We start from the raw sequence: 19,422 nt of genomic DNA, 5'->3' as shown, positions 1-19,422 counted from the left end.
CCCACCTCCCCAGTTTATTCTTCCGTCTTCCTCAGTTTCTCTGTCTCTGTCCCTCTCGGAAGGGTCTCCGCTTAAATAATGCTTTCTAATAATCTAGAGTCCTATACTAAATTTGAGAAGACACACAGGACACACACATACACTTAAAAGTGACCCCTGCGGCTGTGTTCCCACAAAATTAACTGCAAAAATCCCTGGTACCACAGTTCTACGGGAACAGAGACAAGGGTATCTCCCCACCTCGGGCATCCGCCTTTTGAATCTCCCAAGGATATAATAAAAATACGCTAAAACATATATATTTTTCTTCTTAGCTCTCACGCAGTCAACCACCCCGTACCCTCCCGTAAGCCTTTTCAAAGCTGTTCAGCCCTTGGTTCAGTTCTTGTTTCTTTAAGACAGAGGTCGGTTGTTTGCCCTATTCCGAAATGGCTGCGCAGGCTTCCCCACACTCTGCGCATGCTACTTGAGCGCAATTCGGTATTGAAGCAATTCCGAGACTTTCGCGGCTCAAGATGGGGACTTGGCGGCCGGCGAGCCTGAGCTTCCCAGCATGCCTTGCAGGCGGGCCCGGAGTCCCGACGTCTAGTGATGGGGAGCCCCGGGTGCTTTCGGCCGCCAGATCGGGTGTAGAGGTTGAAGTTGAGCCCCGGGCCTGGGAATTGGACGCCCGCAGAGGGGAAGATGGAAGCGTGGCGCTGTGTGAGGAGGGGCTACGGCCGCTGTGTGGTGGGGAGAGGCCGGTCAGTAGGGCTGGGTGGCAGGAGGGAGGAGCGGGGGCGGGCGGCCCGGGTTAACCTGGGGCGGGGCGGGCTGGGGGACAAAGGAGGAGGAAGAGGGTCCGGGCGGCGGTGCCGCGGGGACGAGCCTCCGGAGACCCTGAGGGATAGGTAAACCCGGCGCGCAGCCGGCGGGGCGCTCAGCGGACGGGGTCCGGGCCGGGCCCGGGGCGATCGGTCGCCGGCAGGGCTCGTGCCTTCCCGACCTGGTTGGGCCTTGGAGCCCCGGCCCACTTCCCCTGCCCTGCCCCCGAGCCAGCCCTAGCCCCCCGATCGCCGGCCTCCTCCCAGGCCTTAGCACCCGCAGGGAGCTGAGCGTCGGCGGGGAGGCGGCCGGTCCGCCGTAGGTCCCGGGGCGGCCTGACCCCGAGGCAGGCGCGCGCGTCGCACGCACGCCCAGGGGTTTGTTTGTGGTGTCAGTGTCTCTCCCACTTCGGGCATTTATATACCAGACTTTACGGTTTATTACCAAATTCTCGTTCCACACTTCTGTGTACTACATTTTTTCTTGAAATTGTCTCTCTCTTTTTTTTTTTTTTAGAAAGGCACTTCAGTAATGCTGCCTATATTAGCGTCGCCCTAAGCAGTATCCACGAAACCTTGGGTTTGACGTACTCATTATGGGTTTTTTCTAATAAATACTTAGATGTGAAAAATCAAAAAGTTTCATTGTGTATCGTGTGAAATGGACTGGTGTACCGCACCTGGGAAACACAACACTGTATTAATTATTATATAAGTTACGGGGATCTGGTTTTAATCTACAGTCCGGGGCTTGATGACAATTCAGTTCAACAGTGTTTTCCTGAGTACCAGCTGTATGCCAGGCACTGTGCTAGGCACTTGTGGGGGGAGAGACCGGGTGAAAATGAATAAGAAAGCTCTGGCCTTGAAGGAGCTCATCATCTTGAGAAAAAGACGTCTGTATAAGTAACTACAAATACAGAGAATAAGTTTTGTAGCACAAGTTTTATATTTCAATACGGTAGCCTATTAGGATAGAAAAGATATGGAGCAAGCACCTAAATCTCTGTGGCTTTCAGAGTTGTCACAAAGCAGAATAATCTGCCCATGTCATGCCTTTAAAGATTTACAATTAAGTTGAATTTAGAGAACGATTTGAGAATGCATAAACAACAAAAATATATCATAAAAAATTTAAATGCCTTTAAAATGAATATATAAAAGTCAAGTAACAGTAAATACAGTTTAAGCAAAATTTCTTCGGTGGTAGAAGTGGACAATATTAACACTATCTTGGAAGTGTACCTTTAATGAATTCTGGGAAAGGATAGAAGTCCTGTGAATCCAAAATCTGGCCAGAATAGTATGGTGAGAAGATGGTGCTTAAGTTGCATTGTTTCTTAAGAGAGCTGGAGAGCAACATATTTATTCAAGTTAATGGTAACACTACTTTGGAGATATTTTGGATGATCAGTACATTGGTGCTGTCGGGTTTGAAGTATTGGTGAATTATTAATAAGTAATCGCTATCCCATTTCATTACCCTCAAGGAGAAGCATGCCTTAAAAAAATAAAAAAGGATGGAAAAATAAATTATCCATCTACTGATTAGCCAGAGAGGTAGTTTTGTGAAGTTGTGATAGGTTTTTGTTTTCTTAGCTATACAAATGTTTGGAAAATGTAATCTTGGTGTAAAAAACTGCTCAGAAACATGTTTCTACTCTAAACCCAAGTTGGAGGAGAGATTTGCTTTAATTGTATTCAGCTTAAGTGTTCCATATTGAATCAAGTATTACATTTGCTGTGGATTTTATTTTTTCATAGAGTTTACTAGATATTAGAAAGCTACTCTGAAAACCAGTTTGATGGTTGGTTAATCTCTCAGGTGAACTGAGGACTTTTTGAAGTGTGTGTGGTATTTTGGGAGGCTGGTATTCTATGTTAAGTATTTCGAATACCATTCATAGGTGTTTAGGGAGAGTTTTGAGACTGTTGCTACTAATAATTAAATCATGGCTGTTCCCCTCCCACCCATCCTTCATGATTTAGAAGTCAGATTTTAAATATTAGACATTATCTTCCCTTGAGGAAACAGATTTGGATTTTGGGTGCTATAGCGTGAACAAATAGTGGTGCCTCAAGGAGTGTATTTATTTCTTTTAGATACCCCATGTTACCCCATCACCAGAAGAGTCTGGGCAGAGATTGGACGACACCGTGGGAGAATCTGCAAAGGTGTTGCTGGAACAGACATATTTCTAGTTGTATGAGGTGGCCTGGACATTATTCTCGTGCTCCTTACCCATACTTCAGTAGTAGGCATTTTTCACTAAATTGGAGACCACCTTGTTTGTTTGAGTCTAGAACTCCGTTTCAGTACTGGAACTGGAGACCTGACAACCTGAGCCAGACCTCTTTGATTCATCTCTCTAGTTACATCATGAACTCTGAGGGAGATGAGCCTTCATCAAAACGAAGAAAACACCAAGGTAAAGGTGACGTTTATCTTGGTGTAGAAATAGAAGCCGTAGAGTTATTGAAACTTTACTATCTAATAATCCTTAAAACCTCCTCCAGATTTTGGAGGGGTTTAGTATTTATTTTCAGCTAGTAGTTTTCCGTTAGGAAAAAGGAGGTGATTTTTTTTAACTTAAGTCTTTATTTATATTTATTTTTATTTTTTATTGTGTATTCTTGGCAGTAAATATAGAAGAAACTATATATAGAGAGAATAAGGTTGGGAAAGAATGTAGGACTAAATTAAAACATTAAATTTAATTTAAGAATGATTATCAAATCCATTGTTTTTAAAACAGAGGTCCTTAGACTTCCTAGAAATTGGTGTATGTTCTTGGGAGTTCACATATCTATTTAAAAATTTAAATTTCATGTTTTTATTTATTTATTTTGAAGATTTTATTTTTAAGTAATCTCCACACCCAATGTGGGACTCAAACAACCCCAAGATCAAGAGTTGCATGCTCTACCAACTGAGCCAGCCAGTTTAATACTAACTTTTTTATGTAAGACAAAAGGATATTCTTAAATAGATGCAGTCATAAATGAAAGATATTTTCTTACAGAATAAGAGTTTAGCTTATTCAGTATATTTCTCATAGTGGGTTCTGTTGATATAATCTTGAGAGACTGTGGGAAGTTTTATCTTTTAAGAAGGGGACGACATCTTATTCAACTTGGAGAAATAATATTTTTCTAATTATGTTGATCATTTCTAGTTTTGTCATTCTTCTTACTCCAAGCAATTCACGAGACTTCCTTTGTGCTGCCAGCCCTGCTCCTCCCTCAAGTATATATGAATTACCTAAGTAGAATTTCGAGTTGTCTTTCTTACGAGCTGTGGTTTTCAGTGAAGATAATTCCTCTGAAGGTATTTGGAAATAGACTCTGTAGGTGTTAATGTGTAGAGAGCTCACATAAGTTTGTCAAAGGAAAACACGCAAAGTGAGTCTCACTTGGAAGTCAGAGCTAGGTTAGCTCGAAGATTAGTTCGTGATCTTTTAAGTGAAAATTCTGCTACACATTTGAGTAGAAATTTTAAGCACTGAAAGTGAAAATCTATTTTTATAATACTTGACCACAGCATGTGTTCATCAACAAATATTCGTTTGAACGAATGAAAGGTGTTAGAGGCATTAAAATTAGGTTCCTACGAACAGTCAGTCCATAACCTGTAAGTCTAGGGCTGTATGAAGACATGAGATTGCTTTTCCTTCCCGTATTCATTGTTCATCAGGTCAGCACACTGCTCTCTGGTTTAGCCTTTTGTAAATCTGGTGTGCTCTCAGGTGGAGCTGTGGCGTACTGACAAGCATGGGCTCAGGAACCACTCCCTGCTCTCATTCTGCTCCACCACTAATTGTGTGAACTTGGACAGGTTATGGAACCTCTCTGCTCCTTGGTTTCCTAGTGTGAAATAATGCCCACTTTGAACGCCTGTTGAGGATGAAATGAGACATGTCAAAGTGCCTAATACACTGTCGGCTTCATAGTAGGTACTCAGAAAATCGTGGTGGTTTTCCCTTTAACGGATGGGGGATTACATTTACATACTGATAAACTTTGATTGCGACCTGACTCTTTATATGTCCGTTCTTCCTAGGTGTTGTGAATAAGGAAAATGCTCTTCGTTAAGCCATATTTGTGACTTCCGATAATTCACTAATACTTTTCCATCAAGAGAACAGCCTTCTAACTTGCCTGTCACTTTAAAGTGGCATTTGAAGGATTTGTGTGACACAATTATGACTTTTTAATTAGGCACCCTAAAAACCTGATCAGGCCTATTGCTTACTTTCTTTGATTCATCTGTCTTCTCTGCTGTGATCACCTTGTTCCTCCTGACATGGAAGGTATATAAGCTTTTGTAGTGTGAATTTATGTTGTGAAGTATATGAAGGCCAAAGACTGTCATCTCTGTCAGGCGTCTTCAAATTGTCTTCCATGGAACCCTAGCATTCAAACACATTTCTGTATGTTTATTAAAAGCAAATGTGGTCAGGAGAAAATATGTATTTACCCCATCACCCCAGCTCCAGTATACCAGGAGTTGATGGTCATGACATGAAAAGTAATGCGAGAGTTGTACAAAGTCTAGAAGTTTGAAAGCCACTCTATTCATTAGGTAATCTGATGGTTTCAGTTATTTCAAAAATGGAATTGCAAAAAGAGTTGGCTTACAAACGCTTGTCCCGACAATACAACCTCAATGATTTATGTGCCCTTACATATACATATTTTACAAGAAAATACGAACAACTTTTCTGGACCTTCATCTTTCATATTTTACTATGGTGGTGACACCAGGATAGTGCTTTGTGATGGTAGCCTGCATTTTGTTTGCATGGCTAGAGTCCTTTGCATCTCGTATACATACAAAGACTATGATTTGTGGCTAAAACCATCATAGACAGTCCCCAATTTATGAATGAATTGTGTTCTAGGTAATTAGTTCTTGAGAATCAGTTGTCAGCCATTGTTTCTGTTTTCCCCATGGAAACTGTTACAAATCTCAGAGTAGTCCTGCAGAGTCAGTGCAATTAGCTGTAGTTCTGGGCCTTTGCAGGTAGGATTCTCCATATTCGGTGCAGGATACAGGAGGGGATAGTTTCCGTCCCTTTCCTGGGTATAGGACAAGCTCCAGGCTAAGTTCTGTAATCCTGGAAGGCTTTTGTTTGGTTTGGTTTTCTTTCCGTCCACCTTTTTTTCTTTACCCTTCTCCTCAGGCTCTTAGTACCTTCATGGTATCGTTAAGTCTCCAATACCCCGTTCCACCCAGACCTCACTATTCATAAAAATGATCTTTCTCTTCTACCCTCTGGTAAACAAGTTTAATAAGATTGTTTTCCTCAAAATCTAAATGCTGATAGCAGCTTCCCGGAGGGAGTAGACATTTTGACCAGAGGGTATTTTTAAATTTCACTTTATTGGCATTCTCATGGAGTATATTGCTACTCTGATTATGAATATATCATCATTGTGGAAGATTTAGAAAAATCACCTACAATCCTTCCACTCAGATAACTGCTCTTAAAAATACTGGTATATTTCCTTTTGGTCCTTTTTTCCTGTATGTATAGAATTATTTTTCCTAATTTAATCTTTAATTGGTAGAATCTTAGGCATTGTAATCCAGTATAGTGAAAACCTTCATGCAGGAAAAGGGAGATATTCTAAGGCTGAGGTTTTTCCTGTAAATTTAACCATACTTGAAAATCGATCTCCAAATCTGTTTTCCCAAGTTCTTCCCATTTCTTGTTTTCCCCTTCTATTGAGCTCATAGAATCTCTAAAAGTTCCTCATTTTTCTTCATGGCTTCCATGGCAGTAAGAGTATCCTCCTTCATGGTGGGGTGAGGGAGACAAGATCAAAGGGGCGTATGTGTGTATATTTGTGTGTGTGTGTTGTAGGTCATTTCTAAGTCGAGGACTGCCTGTAGTTGCAAAATCTCATGCTTTTTGATTCTCTTTTCATCACTGTCAGGGTACATGTGTCTTTGCAGAGTGTAAACCATCACACATTCCTGGTTGCTGCATGCTGGGTTCTTCAATCAGCCCTTGTCATTTACTAGCATTCTACAACTATGTTATCTTTAACTTTTGCTTTGGTGTGCATTAAAAAGATTTCTTTGTTCATTTTGTCTGCATTGTTCCACTAAATACTGCTTCCATTTATTGCCATCATACACCCTTCATTCATGTCTAAACCAGAATTCTGAGATGAGTTATTTCTAGAATTTAATCATTTGATAATCTTATCTTACTAATAGGAAATAAACTACGGTGTGAAATCATCTTATTGAAAAGCCAACTGTGACATACAGATATAGTTGACCCTTGAACAGCAGTCGAACTGCGTGGGTCCACTTAAACGTGTACTTTTTTGATAAGTACGGTACAGTACTGTAAATGTATTTTCTTTATGATTTTCTTAATATTGTTTTTTCTTCAGCTACTTTATTGTAAGAATACCGTATAAAATACATATAACATACAAGTTATGTGTTAATCTACTATTTATGTTATTGGTAAGGCTTCCAGTCAACAGTAGGCTATTAGTAGTTAAGTTTTGAAGGAGTCAAAAGTTTTATGCGGATTTTCAATTGCACAATGCCCTTAACCCTCCCCCCCACCCCCCACCCCCGCATCGTTCAATGGTCAACTGTATGTTATCATGGTTATAAAGTTGCTGAGCGTGTCTGGCAGAACCACTTCTTAACCTTAAGTAAGTGAGAAACTATATAGATCTAGCTTTATTAACACGCTCTCAGTCTCCATAATGACTTGCTGGATCCTTTTAAACTTGTTTTATACCTGTTGGTCAGTCATTATATCATTTTACTGCCTTCATAATCAATTTGATGACAACTTCTGTTACTTAGTGCTATGTTGCCATTTCCTAGGGGAAAACATTCTGTTCATTACCTGTGGGAATTTTTAAAAGGCAAGAAAAAGCTTACAAGCAGGAAAATATTTAGTCTGTTTTTCATTAATTCTTTATATTTTGTTCAATCTGTTTTAACAGGCACAATACAACGACATTGGGAATATATATGTAACCATAATAAAGACAAGACGAAGATCCTAGGAGACAAAAATGTTGACCCCAAATGTGAAGACAGTGATAACAAGTTTGACTTTTCAGTGATGTCCTATAATATACTTTCACAAGATTTATTGGAAGACAATTCACATCTTTATAGACACTGCCGGCGGCCAGTTTTACACTGGAGTTTTAGGTTTCCCAATATTCTGAAAGAAATTAAACACTTTGATGCAGATGTAAGTGCAGAATATCATCAAAATTCTTCACATAAGAAAAGCTCATTTGTGAACTAAATGGTTTTATCCCTTTTGTTTGTGGGGTAAGAAGGGAAGGTGGTTTTAAATATAGTGATGGAACACTTTTTAACAATGTATCATGACTTCCAAAAAGTCATTTGCTAATCATTAAATTTTCAAAAAAGATCCAAAAAGTTGGTATAAATAATCATTATTGGTATAAATAATCATTAAATTTTCAAAAAAGATCCAAAAGTTCTGCTTACCAGTCAGTCTTGAGACAGGGACTGGCAATGTATTAAATATTCAGTAAGTATTTCCGTTGATTTGAAATGTAAGTCATTCCTATAAAAATCTAGATACACTCAAAGAAATCACCTTAAGAAAGGACTAGTAGGATTTAGTACTAATGAACATTGTAATTCAGGAAAAATATCCCAACATGTAAATTTAAAATACTTCTTCTGGGAAATACCAGTTTTGGATAGTAAGAGAGAGAGCTTCATGTAATTAAAGGCCAGGTTTTTGGGAACTGATCAAATCTAGAAATATTAGATAGTTTTAAGAAAAAGGATTGTGTCTTTTTATTTCAACTTTCATTAGATTTTTAGAATATTAGATGCCTGTTTTTAAAGATGAAAGCACCAGAAACTTCATATTTGCTCTGTGGTTTAATTCAAGCCATTTTTTTCCTTCCAAGGTACTTTGTTTGCAAGAAGTTCAAGAAGATCATTATGGAGCAGAGATCAGGCCAAGTTTGGAATCTTTGGGTACAATGTAACTTTTATTTTAGCTGGATTTACTTTGAAAGATTTGTGTGTTGTTAAAGTGTAACATGCTAACAAAGATGTGTGTGGTGTATCCGGGCAAAAAAAAATCTTGGGGCACCTGGGTGGCTCCATCGCTGAGCGTCTGCCTTCCGCTCAGGTCATGATCCCAGGGTCCTGGGATCGAGCCCCGCATCCGGCTCCCTGCTCCGCAGGAAGCCTTCTTCTCCCTCTCCCACTCCCCCTGCTTGTGTTCCTCTCTCACTGTGTCTCTCTCTGTCAAATAAATAAAATCTTAAAAAAAAAAATCTTAATTTTGAAAAACTTTAATACCCATTTCAAAAGGTCAGGAAAAGATTGAGATATTTTAAGTGGGAACTTTTGGGTTGATACATAATTTTATTTTTTATTATTTTGTTTAAGATTCATTTCTTTTGGAGGGGAGGGGCAGAAGGAGAGAGACTCTTAAGCAGGCTGCACGCTGAGCCTGCTGTGGGGCTTGATCCCACAATCCTGAGATCACGACATGAGCCAAAACCAAGAGTCAGATGCTCAACCGACTGCACCACCCAGGCGCCCCTTGATAATATAATTTTAAATCAAACAGAAAAGTATGTAAGAATCTCTTAATAGATTCCTTTCCAGAAGTTGCTCTACCCACCACTAGACCCTGAAGTTTCTGAGTTCTATATCAGGGACCATTCTGTCTGGTTCATCATTATAACAGTGTCTACCAGTAACAAATGGGTAGAAGCTAAAAACCTGTTTGATGAATGAACACTTCGAGAAACAGTTCATCTATTTAAGAAATGCTGCCTACTTTGCATTCATTCCTCAGCAAATATTTTTTGAATGCCTACTATATCCTATGCACTATTGTAGGCTGTGGTGATCTAGCAGTGACCCAAATAGATAAGTCACTGTCCTTGTGGAGCCTATATTCTGGTGGAGAAAGGCTGACAGTAAACCAAATAAATACTTAAATAACACATTAGGTAATGGTAATTTTGGAGAAAAGCAGGAAAGTAGAATGGGTCAGATTTTAATTTTTTTTTTTAAGATTTTTTTTTATATATTTATTTATTCATGAGAGACAGAGAGAGAGAGAGAGAAGCAGAGGGAGAAGCAGGCTTCCCGCGGAGCAGGGAGCCCGATGCGTGGCTCGATCCCAGGACCCTGGGATCATGACCTGAGCCGAAGGAAGACGCTTAACCGTCTGAGCCACCCAGGCGCCCCAGATTTCAATTTTAAACAATCAGAGAAGGTAACATTTGAGCAGAGACTTGACGGAGGCGAAGGAACAAGCCATACCTAGAGCCTTTCAGGCAACAGAAGTAGCAAAGCAAGTACCCTGAGATAGAAGTGCCTGAAGGCAGGTGGTGAGGAGTTAGAAGCAGAAAGGTCAGAGATGGGCTGTCAGGGGGCTGGGGGGGGTATAGATTATCATAAGGCCTTACTGTCTTTGTCACGACTTTTACTGGGATGGAAATGAGAGCATGATCATGCACATTAGCATATTTAGGACTGAAGTCTACCAGTAAAGAGACGCATTCCTAGGACCTAGACCCAATCTCAAACTTAGCATCCTACATTAATGCTTGGGAGAATACACTTTGATAAATGTTGTACGGAGATATTAGGAGAGCTGTGTTTTGCCATATATGTTTATATGGCAGTCCCTGTGTTAAATTTTTTTTCTTCCTCGTAGGTTATCACTGTGAATACAAGATGCGGACAGGAAGGAAACCTGATGGCTGTGCCATTTGCTTCAAACATTCCAAGTTTTCACTCTTATCAGTGAACCCAGTGGAATTCTACCGCCGTGATGTTCCTCTGTTGGACAGAGACAATGTTGGATTGGTGTTACTCTTGCAGCCCAGAGTTCCGAGGGCTGCCTGTCCTGTGGTCTGTGTAGCTAACACACATCTGTTATATAACCCAAGGCGAGGCGATATTAAGCTGACCCAATTGGCCATGCTTCTGGCAGAGATTTCCAGTGTTGCCCATCAGAAAGATGGCAGCTTCTGCCCTATCATTATGTGTGGTGACTTTAATTCTGTTCCTGGTTCTCCGCTTTATAGTTTTATAAAAGAAGGAAAATTGAATTACGAAGGACTTGCCATCGGCAAGGTAAGTGCTTGCTTCATCATTATTAGGAGGTGGATTTAGTCTCTCTGTTCATTGTAGTGTGAGGATAGTCATCACATGGCTGTTTGAAAACCTTGGATGACCCAGTACCCTCGCTTTACCAAGCTGTGATGATGTTCCCCAGCTACTAATAAGTAGTGATGCTCACTTGGTTGAATTTCATCTTTTCCATCTATTCATGGCAGCATTCTGCTTGGAGGAATTGGCAGGTAGCAAAAAATCCAAAATGGGGGAGAAGAAGAAAAAGCATTGATAGACTTCGTAAATGAGGAACTATTCATGAGGGAGTGTGATAGAATTTTGAGTGCTGCATGTGGGCAATATAGTTGGCAAAACAGTAATTTAATATTTCTTTAATAGGCACAGTTTCCTTTTCATGATGGTAAATATTTTCTTAGCTGACTATATCTCATGTTTCTCCCATGTTTATCTTCATTGTGCTTTTTGTTGCTTGCTTCAGATCATTTGATCTCCAGGGTTTTAACCAAAATACAACTCTCCACCACTGAGGTTTGAGTGATAGTTTTAAAATTTTGTAAGAGTTGATCTCCCTTAGTATTTTATATAATAGTTAGATCAAGTACATAAGATTTTATATTAGTGTAATTGCAGGTAGCAAAAAAGGAGGGGCAGTATTAATCCAAAGTTATAGATCATATAGATGTCCCAATTAGAAAGACATGTGCAGGAAAGGAAAATATTGCCATTTTTATGTAAACAGTAACTGCTTTCTGAATTGTATTTGAACAAGAGTTCATAAGCACAAATAATCACTTACTATGATGAATAAAGGGTAATATTTACCATTCTTGGATTTCCTCTTATTTAAGACATAAACTTTTCAATACATAAACTATTTAAAATCTATTCACTTAAGATACCTGTTGAAATTTTGTTTAGGTATCTGGCCAGGAACAGTCTTCACGGGGACAAAGAATTTTATCTATTCCAATTTGGCCCCCAAACCTAGGTATCTCACAGAACTGTGTGTATGAGGTACAGCAGTTACCAAAAGTAGAAAAGACAGGTAAGTGTTTGCAGTACATTTTGGCAGCCTCCTTAATAATAGTGTTCCCTTAGAAGAAGACATCAAACTAAATTTTTCAAGGGATAACATCTCAGGGATGAATATTCATATATAAAAACATAATACTTACTTGCTTATTCCTTTTCTTAATGAAGTCTAAATTTACCATTCTTAAGTTGACCTCCCAAAATTGTCTGCATGAATTATTTGCATGTTGCTTTGGAAATGTTTACATTTCAGTTTTGCTAATTACAGAGACCATCAAAACATAAAGATTCCCTGATGGAACATTTAACTAGGCATCTGTCTAAACTAGACATGTCTTGAATATCATTCCTAGAGTAGGAGGACTATTCTATGGCAAACTAGAGCAGAACCATGTATTGATAGTTTAATATGTTTCTCTTTGTTCTTATAGACAGTGATCTGACACAGACAGAGCTGGACAAAACAGAGGTCTTAGTGACAGCTGAAAAGTGAGTTCTGGAAAGTAACAGTAGACATTTACGGACTTTACTTGGGTAAAAAAATCATTTCTCAAAAATCACTTGGATAAAAAATGAAAAGGATTTTTTTCCATGCTGGTGAAGAATGCTGAAGTCAAAATAGACCTGAGTTCCTAACTGTGCTACATTTTAGCTGTGTGATTCTGAACAAGAAACTTAACATCTCTGAGATTCAGTTTCTTTATCTATACTTTGGGTAGTTGGGAGGATTACATGAAACAAAGCATGGAAAGTTTGATGTTTGATTCATAGTAAGGGCTTAAGCAGTGTTATTTAAAGCAAACAGCCTGTCCATGGACCTGGACCAGCTAGTACTCTGAAATATGTTGAATTACATATTTAAACAAAGGTCAAGATTACAGGAAAATACCTTTCAGATTTCAAGAGGATGCTTAGCCTCCTTTGACTTACTAGATCTCAAAATAATCTGTAGGAGAATTGATCGAAAAAGAATATGTCACTATAAATACTTATATTTAAATTATATAGTTTACATAAATATTTATATCTCTTGAACTGCAGGGAAAAGTTACCAAAGGTGGAGGGGTGAAGATGCCTGGATTCCTTATTATTAAAGAAGCATGAATATTTAGGGCTATGGTTGAGAAACAGATGTATGTGAATACAGCAGGATGGAGATTTAAATCCTGTCTCTTTGGGAGATTCTTTTTTTTTTTTTTTAAAGATTTTATTTATTTATTTTGACAGAGAGAGAGACAGCGAGAGAGGGAACATAAGCAGGGGGGAATGGAAGAGGATGAAGCAGGCTTCCCGCCGAGCAGAGAGCCCGATACGGGGCTCGATCCCAGGACCCTGGGATCATGACCTGAGCCGAAGGCAGACGCTTAACGACTGAGCCACCCAGGCGCCCCTCTTTAGGAGATTCTTAAAATATTTTTATTTTATATTGTGACTCTTTTATTAGTTTTAATTTTTGTTTTAATATTTCCATTTAGGGACCAAATTAGAATCCTCTCATTCATTTTATCCGCTTTCTTCTCGGTCTTATTTTATTTTGTATCCTTTGTATTGAGAAAATATTATCTCATATATAAGAAGCTGGTAAGATAAGAAGCAACATTTTTTGAATTTTTAAAAAAGAATATGTAAAAATTCATGATTAAACCTTTCAAATATAGTAAAAACTTCCCTAAGATTTTTTTAAAGATTTTATTTATTTATTTGAGAGACAGAGAGCACGTGCGTGAGAGAGCATGAGCAGGGGGGAGGGGCAAAGGGAGAGGGAGAAGTGGACTTCCCGCTGAGCAGGGAGCCTGATGCGGGACTCCATCCCAGGACCCTGGGATCATGACCTGAGCCAAAGGCAGATGCTTAACTGAGCCACCCAGGCGCCTTCCCTGAGTAAGATTAATAAAAAGACAAATCTAACAAATATTTGTTTTTTTTTTTTTAAAGATTTTATTTATTTATTTGACAGAGAGAGACACAGCGAGAGAGGAAACACAAGCAGGGGGAGTGGGAGAGGGAGAAGCAGGCTTCCTGCGGAGCAGGGAGCCCGATGCAGGGCTCGATGCCAGGACCCTGGGACCGTGACCTGAGCCGAAGGCAGACGCTTAGCGACTGAGCCACCCAGGCGCCCCCAAATATTTGGTTTTGAGTAATTCTAAAATCTTTTTATAACAGAATGAGGTATAAGAAAAGATACTTTTAAGTATCTATATATAAATGTAGTGTGCTTATATGCAGAGCTTTTATCTATAAACCAAAAAATTGATAGTAAGAGAACAGTTTGCAGGAAACCTATTTTACATTTAATAGTATTGTAAATGTAAGTTCTCAGACATTGCTAAAACTGGAAAGCAAGGGCATTTTGAAAGAATAACCTTTGCTCTTTGACATTGAGCTCTTTAAAAAGCGTCTTTATATGTGTATTTTAAGCACCTGAGGTAGTGCCTGAAACTTAGTAGGTATTTGTTAAATGTTGAATTTTAAAGTTTTTAAAATTTTTTTTCACATTATAAAAGATTTTTAAACCTTAAGATGTGTTTATTGGAAGTGATTTTTAAACTCTTTACTACATAATCACATGTATTTGTAACATGAGATAATATAAACCATTATAGAAGCTGTTTTAAGATGCAGTACAAAATTATCTGATATGTCATAGCAAGAAAAATCATAGAAAAATATAGCCCCTCTGACATCAAAAGTCTGGTGGGTTCTACATAACATTCATAAAGGCCACTTTTTCTTTCTTAAAAACACAACAAATAACTTATAAATTGTTTTAGAATGCATATTTATTAGGAAGTGCAGGCTCTCAAATATGTTATAATTAATAATAAATCACATTAATATGTTAATAATTGAGCTTTTACCCCACATATCAAAGCCTTGTTAATGGGTTTTGGATATCACCACATGAATAAATGAAGGCCAAATTGTGATGTGGTCTGTTTAAATAAAGCTTGTCTGAATGTCTGGCTTTGTCTGGAAATTAAATGAGAAAGTGCTTTAAACAGGAAGGATTCTAAAAATCAAGAAAAACTTGATGCTAAGCAGTTTTTCTTTTCAATTTAGATTATCTTCAAATTTACAGCACCATTTCAGCTTGTCGTCTGTTTATTCGCATTATTTTCCTGACACTGGAATTCCAGAAGTGACCACCTGTCATTCCCGAAGTGCCATAACTGTGGATTATATTTTCTATTCTGCTGAAAAGGAAGATGTTGCCAGGCAGCCAGGTAAAGAATGCATGTAATCTTACACTGTGCTTAAGAAGATAGTAATTCCAACCTTGGCACTAGAGGTCAAGAAAAGTTAGCTAAATATCTAGGTGAAGTTTTAAATTAAAAGTTAAAAATATTTTGAAATTGGTAATGTCTTTGAGTAAATCAGTTAATCACCTGCAAATCATGGAGGCAGTGAAGCCCTTCAAAGCAAATTATTGCCTAAGAATTACATCCTTAGCTCCCACTTCCAGTTCCAGTCAGCTTCTTAGTTATGGGTCTCTTATATTGCCCTTTGGTTTTACTTGCCATAAATTTACTGGGTTTTTTGGGGGGCGGGGGGAGGGACAGCAACATCAGATAGTTTTGTACTTAAATTTTACTAAGGCGTGCTGCCTTCATCAGAGGACCTAGCTTATATTGCCAACAATAGACAGTTTTGTCATGTTGACTCTGGAATATTAGATCTTTCTGGAACGAGAAATCCATTATATGAATATGTGGTTTCAAAGAGCAGAGGTGATAAAACACTTTTCCTTATATGATTCAGTAAAAGTAAGGTTTTAAATATTAACCAAAATATTTAACGTGGAGAAGAAAATGCAGTTTAAAATGACTGGAAGGCAAAAAATATCTTTCAGAAAACTTCACAAGTCCTAAATGTGGACAGTTGTTTTGTCTTTTCTGGTTTTCCTTTTCTTTCTTTCTTTTTGTGTGTGTGCGCTACTTTCCTTTTGTCCTTTTTTCTTCTGCTTGTGTTTTCCTTCCTACTGAGGATAACCTTATTACTAACACTCGGGATGGCTTAAGCTTAGCCCTCCCCAACTAGATCAAGTCTATGAAATAATGCTTGCTGCTTTGAATCTGTAGTCAGGGTCTGGTAGTTGTCATGCTGTAAATGTTCACTAGGTGGCGGGAGTGTGCCATGAACCGGCATCTCAAATGTTGCCATTAACAGCAGGTCCTCTTACTCTTTTGTAGGCACTGACTCTGGGACCAAAGTATACTAATTTATTCTCCAGTCACCTTATAAACTTCCTACTGAGCTGTGGCTGGGTCTGTCTGGTTTATACAACTATGGAATAGTTGATGAATTTCTTAATGTAGTTGTCAATCTCAAATTACTTTTTTTTAGATTTATTTATTTTAGAGAGAGCAAGAGAGCATGTGTGTGAGCATGGAGGGAGGGGGAGTGGCAGAGAGAGAGAGTCCCAAGCAGACTCTGCACTGAGCTTGGAGCTCATCGTGGGGCTGACCCCACAGTCCCAAGATCACCACCTGAGCCAAAACCAAGAGTCGGATGCTCAACCAACTGGACCGCCCAGGCACCCCTCAAATTACTTTATTTTTTTATTTTTATTATTTTTTAAAGATTTTATTTATTTGAGAGAGAGAGCATGCACAAGTCGGGGGAGAGGCAGAGGGAGAGGAAGAAGGACAAGCAGGCTCCCTGCTGAGAGTGGAACCCCAATGGGGGTTTCAGTCTCAGCCCTGAGATCATGACCTGAGCCAAAGTCAGATGCTTAACTGACTGAGCCACCCAGGCGCCCCTCAAGTTATTTTAACATACTTATGTATTACAGACAGTATTTTCTTCTAAAGATTATTTGCAGAACTCAAAACAAAAAAAAATTTGAACCAGAAATAAAACCAAACATCTAAAACTGCTATGTGTCTGAGAACTATAATTAGATTATAACTCAATATGAAATTTAATCATATTCTAAAAGCTGTTTCCCATTAGACTCCAGGAAGTTCTGAAGTTCTATACCATCATTTAAAAAAGGACTTGTATTATTAATTTACAATGACCTGTTGACACAGTTTCACTAAACATGCGTTTCCTTAATGTAGGAGCTGAAGTTGCTCTGGTTGGTGGCTTGAAACTTTTGGCCAGACTATCACTTCTTACGGAACAAGATTTGTGGACTGTTAACGGACTTCCAAATGAAAATAATTCTTCAGATCATCTACCTTTATTGGCTAAGTTCAGACTTGAGCTGTGACTCTTCTTTGATTACATATATACTTTTCTTTCCAATTTACATTCTTTTTCAAAAAATGTAAAATATTTCTTGAGAGTTTGCATGTTTATTTTTGCGCCATGGAGTTTCTGAAGAGGTTATGTTAAATGCTTGAAACAGATGTGAGAAGAAACAAGTTTACAACAATTTTCTTTGTAATACCGAAAAAATATTTTCCTGACAAGTGCGATCCAAACGCTCCTTATTGTAAAAGAGTTGTAAATATTTTTTATTCTAAATCCCAGTAAAATTGACAGTGATTTTTAAATACAGTGCATCCTCTTTAGTTAGTAAAGAATTTCAGTTGATGTTTTTGGCAAGCTTTACGGTGGATCCAAAATATCTTTGAGTTCTTGCAAACCACAACTCATTTCCCTCCCAGAAGGCCTGATTTCATTGTGAGGACCATCTGTTTGTTGAGTCCGAATTATTTCATCTCGGAAATCACTCACAAGTGTCCAGCCAACCATTTTAGCTTGGTTTTGAGGGGGCTTGATAATGCTTTCTAAAATTGTACAAATTGCTTAATCCGTCTTGTTACTCTCCTGAGCCGTGTACTATGTCTGCATTTTGTTGGGAGATGTAGGTCACCATTACTAGTAGGTGAGGTGCTGTATACACGCCCTCTTTCCATCCTGTGACAGACAGACCATTCCAGCATGCCTGAGAGAGGCAGAGACTGGGTTAGATTGCCTTTGTTTCCCTAGCACTTTGTTTTTTGTTTTTTTCTTTTTTCTCTTCAGTTTCAAGAAGAGATCCCTGGGTTGGGGGAGAGTCTTTATTTTTCTGAACCAATTCTGTGGAAATTTATTTTATGAGGAAACTTGTCTTTAGAACAAAGTGGCAGCTATAAGATTCTTTTGGTTTTGCCTCAGATATTTAGGAAGCCCGCAGAACTAGTAGGGAGATACCAACTTGGAGACCTAATACTCTTAAGTAGTAATTTTAACCATCTTAGTGGTTTTGTTTCTAAGATGTTACTTTGTTTTCTTTTATAATGAGGCAGCAGTGTGAGGTGGTGCTGACATTTTTTTGTAAAGTGGTTTAAGAGCAGGTCTAGTGAGTCCCACAGTTGGCGCTCTGTGAGTGTTTGGATCAAACATTTTAAAACAGAAAAAGTGAACATGTCCTCTTTTTTAGACATTAGGATCAAAGAATTATGTGCATTTTTACTAAGTAGTAATTTTATATTTAATTATACTGAATTATAAAAGTTTTTACAACGGTGTTCTTCATAGAATGCCTCATCTTAAGTTAGAAAGCAGTAGTTACTCCGGGTCCTGGACTCTATAAAGGTTTTTGTACTAAAGTATATTTACTACAGTTATTTTTTAAGAAAAGAAATCAAATGACTACCTGAACAAGGCATGTGGGTTATAAGGATTTACCTACTAAAAATCATAAGTATTTTTAAATGTTTAATTTCTCACTTTTTTGGGTTTTTACTTACAGTATTAACTGTAGTTCTAAGATTTTCCACATTTTCTAGTAACAGTCTGCAGAATATTGTATGTTCTAATTAGCAGATATTGTCATCATGAAATTATAATTAATCCTTTTTAATATTGGGGAAAGAAAAATGGAAATTCATTAATTACTGCTTTGTGTTTATGTGAGTTTATTAACAGATAACTTTGTGTATAGGTCGTTGTTGCTAAACTAACATCTCTGAAAACCTCTGTGAAAATTTAATTTTTTATGTCCTGATCAATATATTGATTTTAGGCCCTTTTCATGTGCTTCACTTTGTAGAGTTAATCCATAAAAATGTTTTCCACTTTAGCCTTTAGAATGTAATAGTATTTTGTGAACTGGAGGCCAAGGGGTCAATGTAACCTTCTCACAGGTTTTTAAAGCTCCACTAAAATTAACTATCCCCTTGTCTTTACTTTTTTTTGGTCAGAAGAATTGGTAACTCTCTTGTATTTACCTGCCAAAAGCATTTAAATCTGGTTAATTGCTGAAGCCAAATCACCCCCAATCTGGTACTGGCCAAGTTTTAAAATGGAAAGAGATACTGTGGAGTAAGAAATGTTGGTTTTACTGTACCTTTTGATATCAAGATGCATGTTTGAAATCTTGTCCCTTTTTTTTGGAATTTAGCAACTGTCTGCTTTTAACCCTTTGCTTTCCTAAAAAACCAAGTTAGAGATCCAGAGAGTTCAAGGCGTTGGGGAAACAGAGAATTCAAGTTATTTGCACTTTGTTTCTGTGAATCA

General features: G+C 38.3%; 1 protein-coding gene across 1 annotated transcript; it reads left to right on the top strand.

Annotated features, from left to right (window-relative positions):
* Positions 1–577: 577 nt before the first annotated feature.
* On the top strand, positions 578–18,186 carry ANGEL2 (angel homolog 2). The gene is made up of 9 exons (XM_021682556.1): positions 578–743; positions 2,907–3,232; positions 7,785–8,041; positions 8,742–8,811; positions 10,517–10,938; positions 11,857–11,983; positions 12,402–12,459; positions 15,031–15,194; positions 17,034–18,186. The coding sequence occupies exons 1-9, from the start codon at positions 685–687 to the stop codon at positions 17,183–17,185; spliced, it is 1,635 nt and encodes a 544-aa protein (XP_021538231.1). The 5' UTR covers positions 578–684; the 3' UTR covers positions 17,186–18,186.
* Positions 18,187–19,422: the final 1,236 nt, after the last annotated feature.

Source organism: Neomonachus schauinslandi, chromosome 6, assembly GCF_002201575.2.
Source record: "Neomonachus schauinslandi chromosome 6, ASM220157v2, whole genome shotgun sequence".
NCBI classification, from domain to species: domain Eukaryota; kingdom Metazoa; phylum Chordata; class Mammalia; order Carnivora; family Phocidae; genus Neomonachus; species Neomonachus schauinslandi.
This window is presented reverse-complemented; position numbering and strand designations above follow the sequence as displayed.

Coding starts and splice junctions, on each gene's coding strand:
- ANGEL2 (XM_021682556.1), top strand. CDS start 685: ATGGAAGCGTGGCGCTGTGTGAGGAGGGGCTACGGCCGCTGTGTGGTG. Junction 3,233..7,784: donor AAAACGAAGAAAACACCAAG/GTAAAGGTGACG, acceptor CTGTTTTAACAG/GCACAATACAACGACATTGG. Junction 12,460..15,030: donor GTCTTAGTGACAGCTGAAAA/GTGAGTTCTGGA, acceptor TTTTCAATTTAG/ATTATCTTCAAATTTACAGC.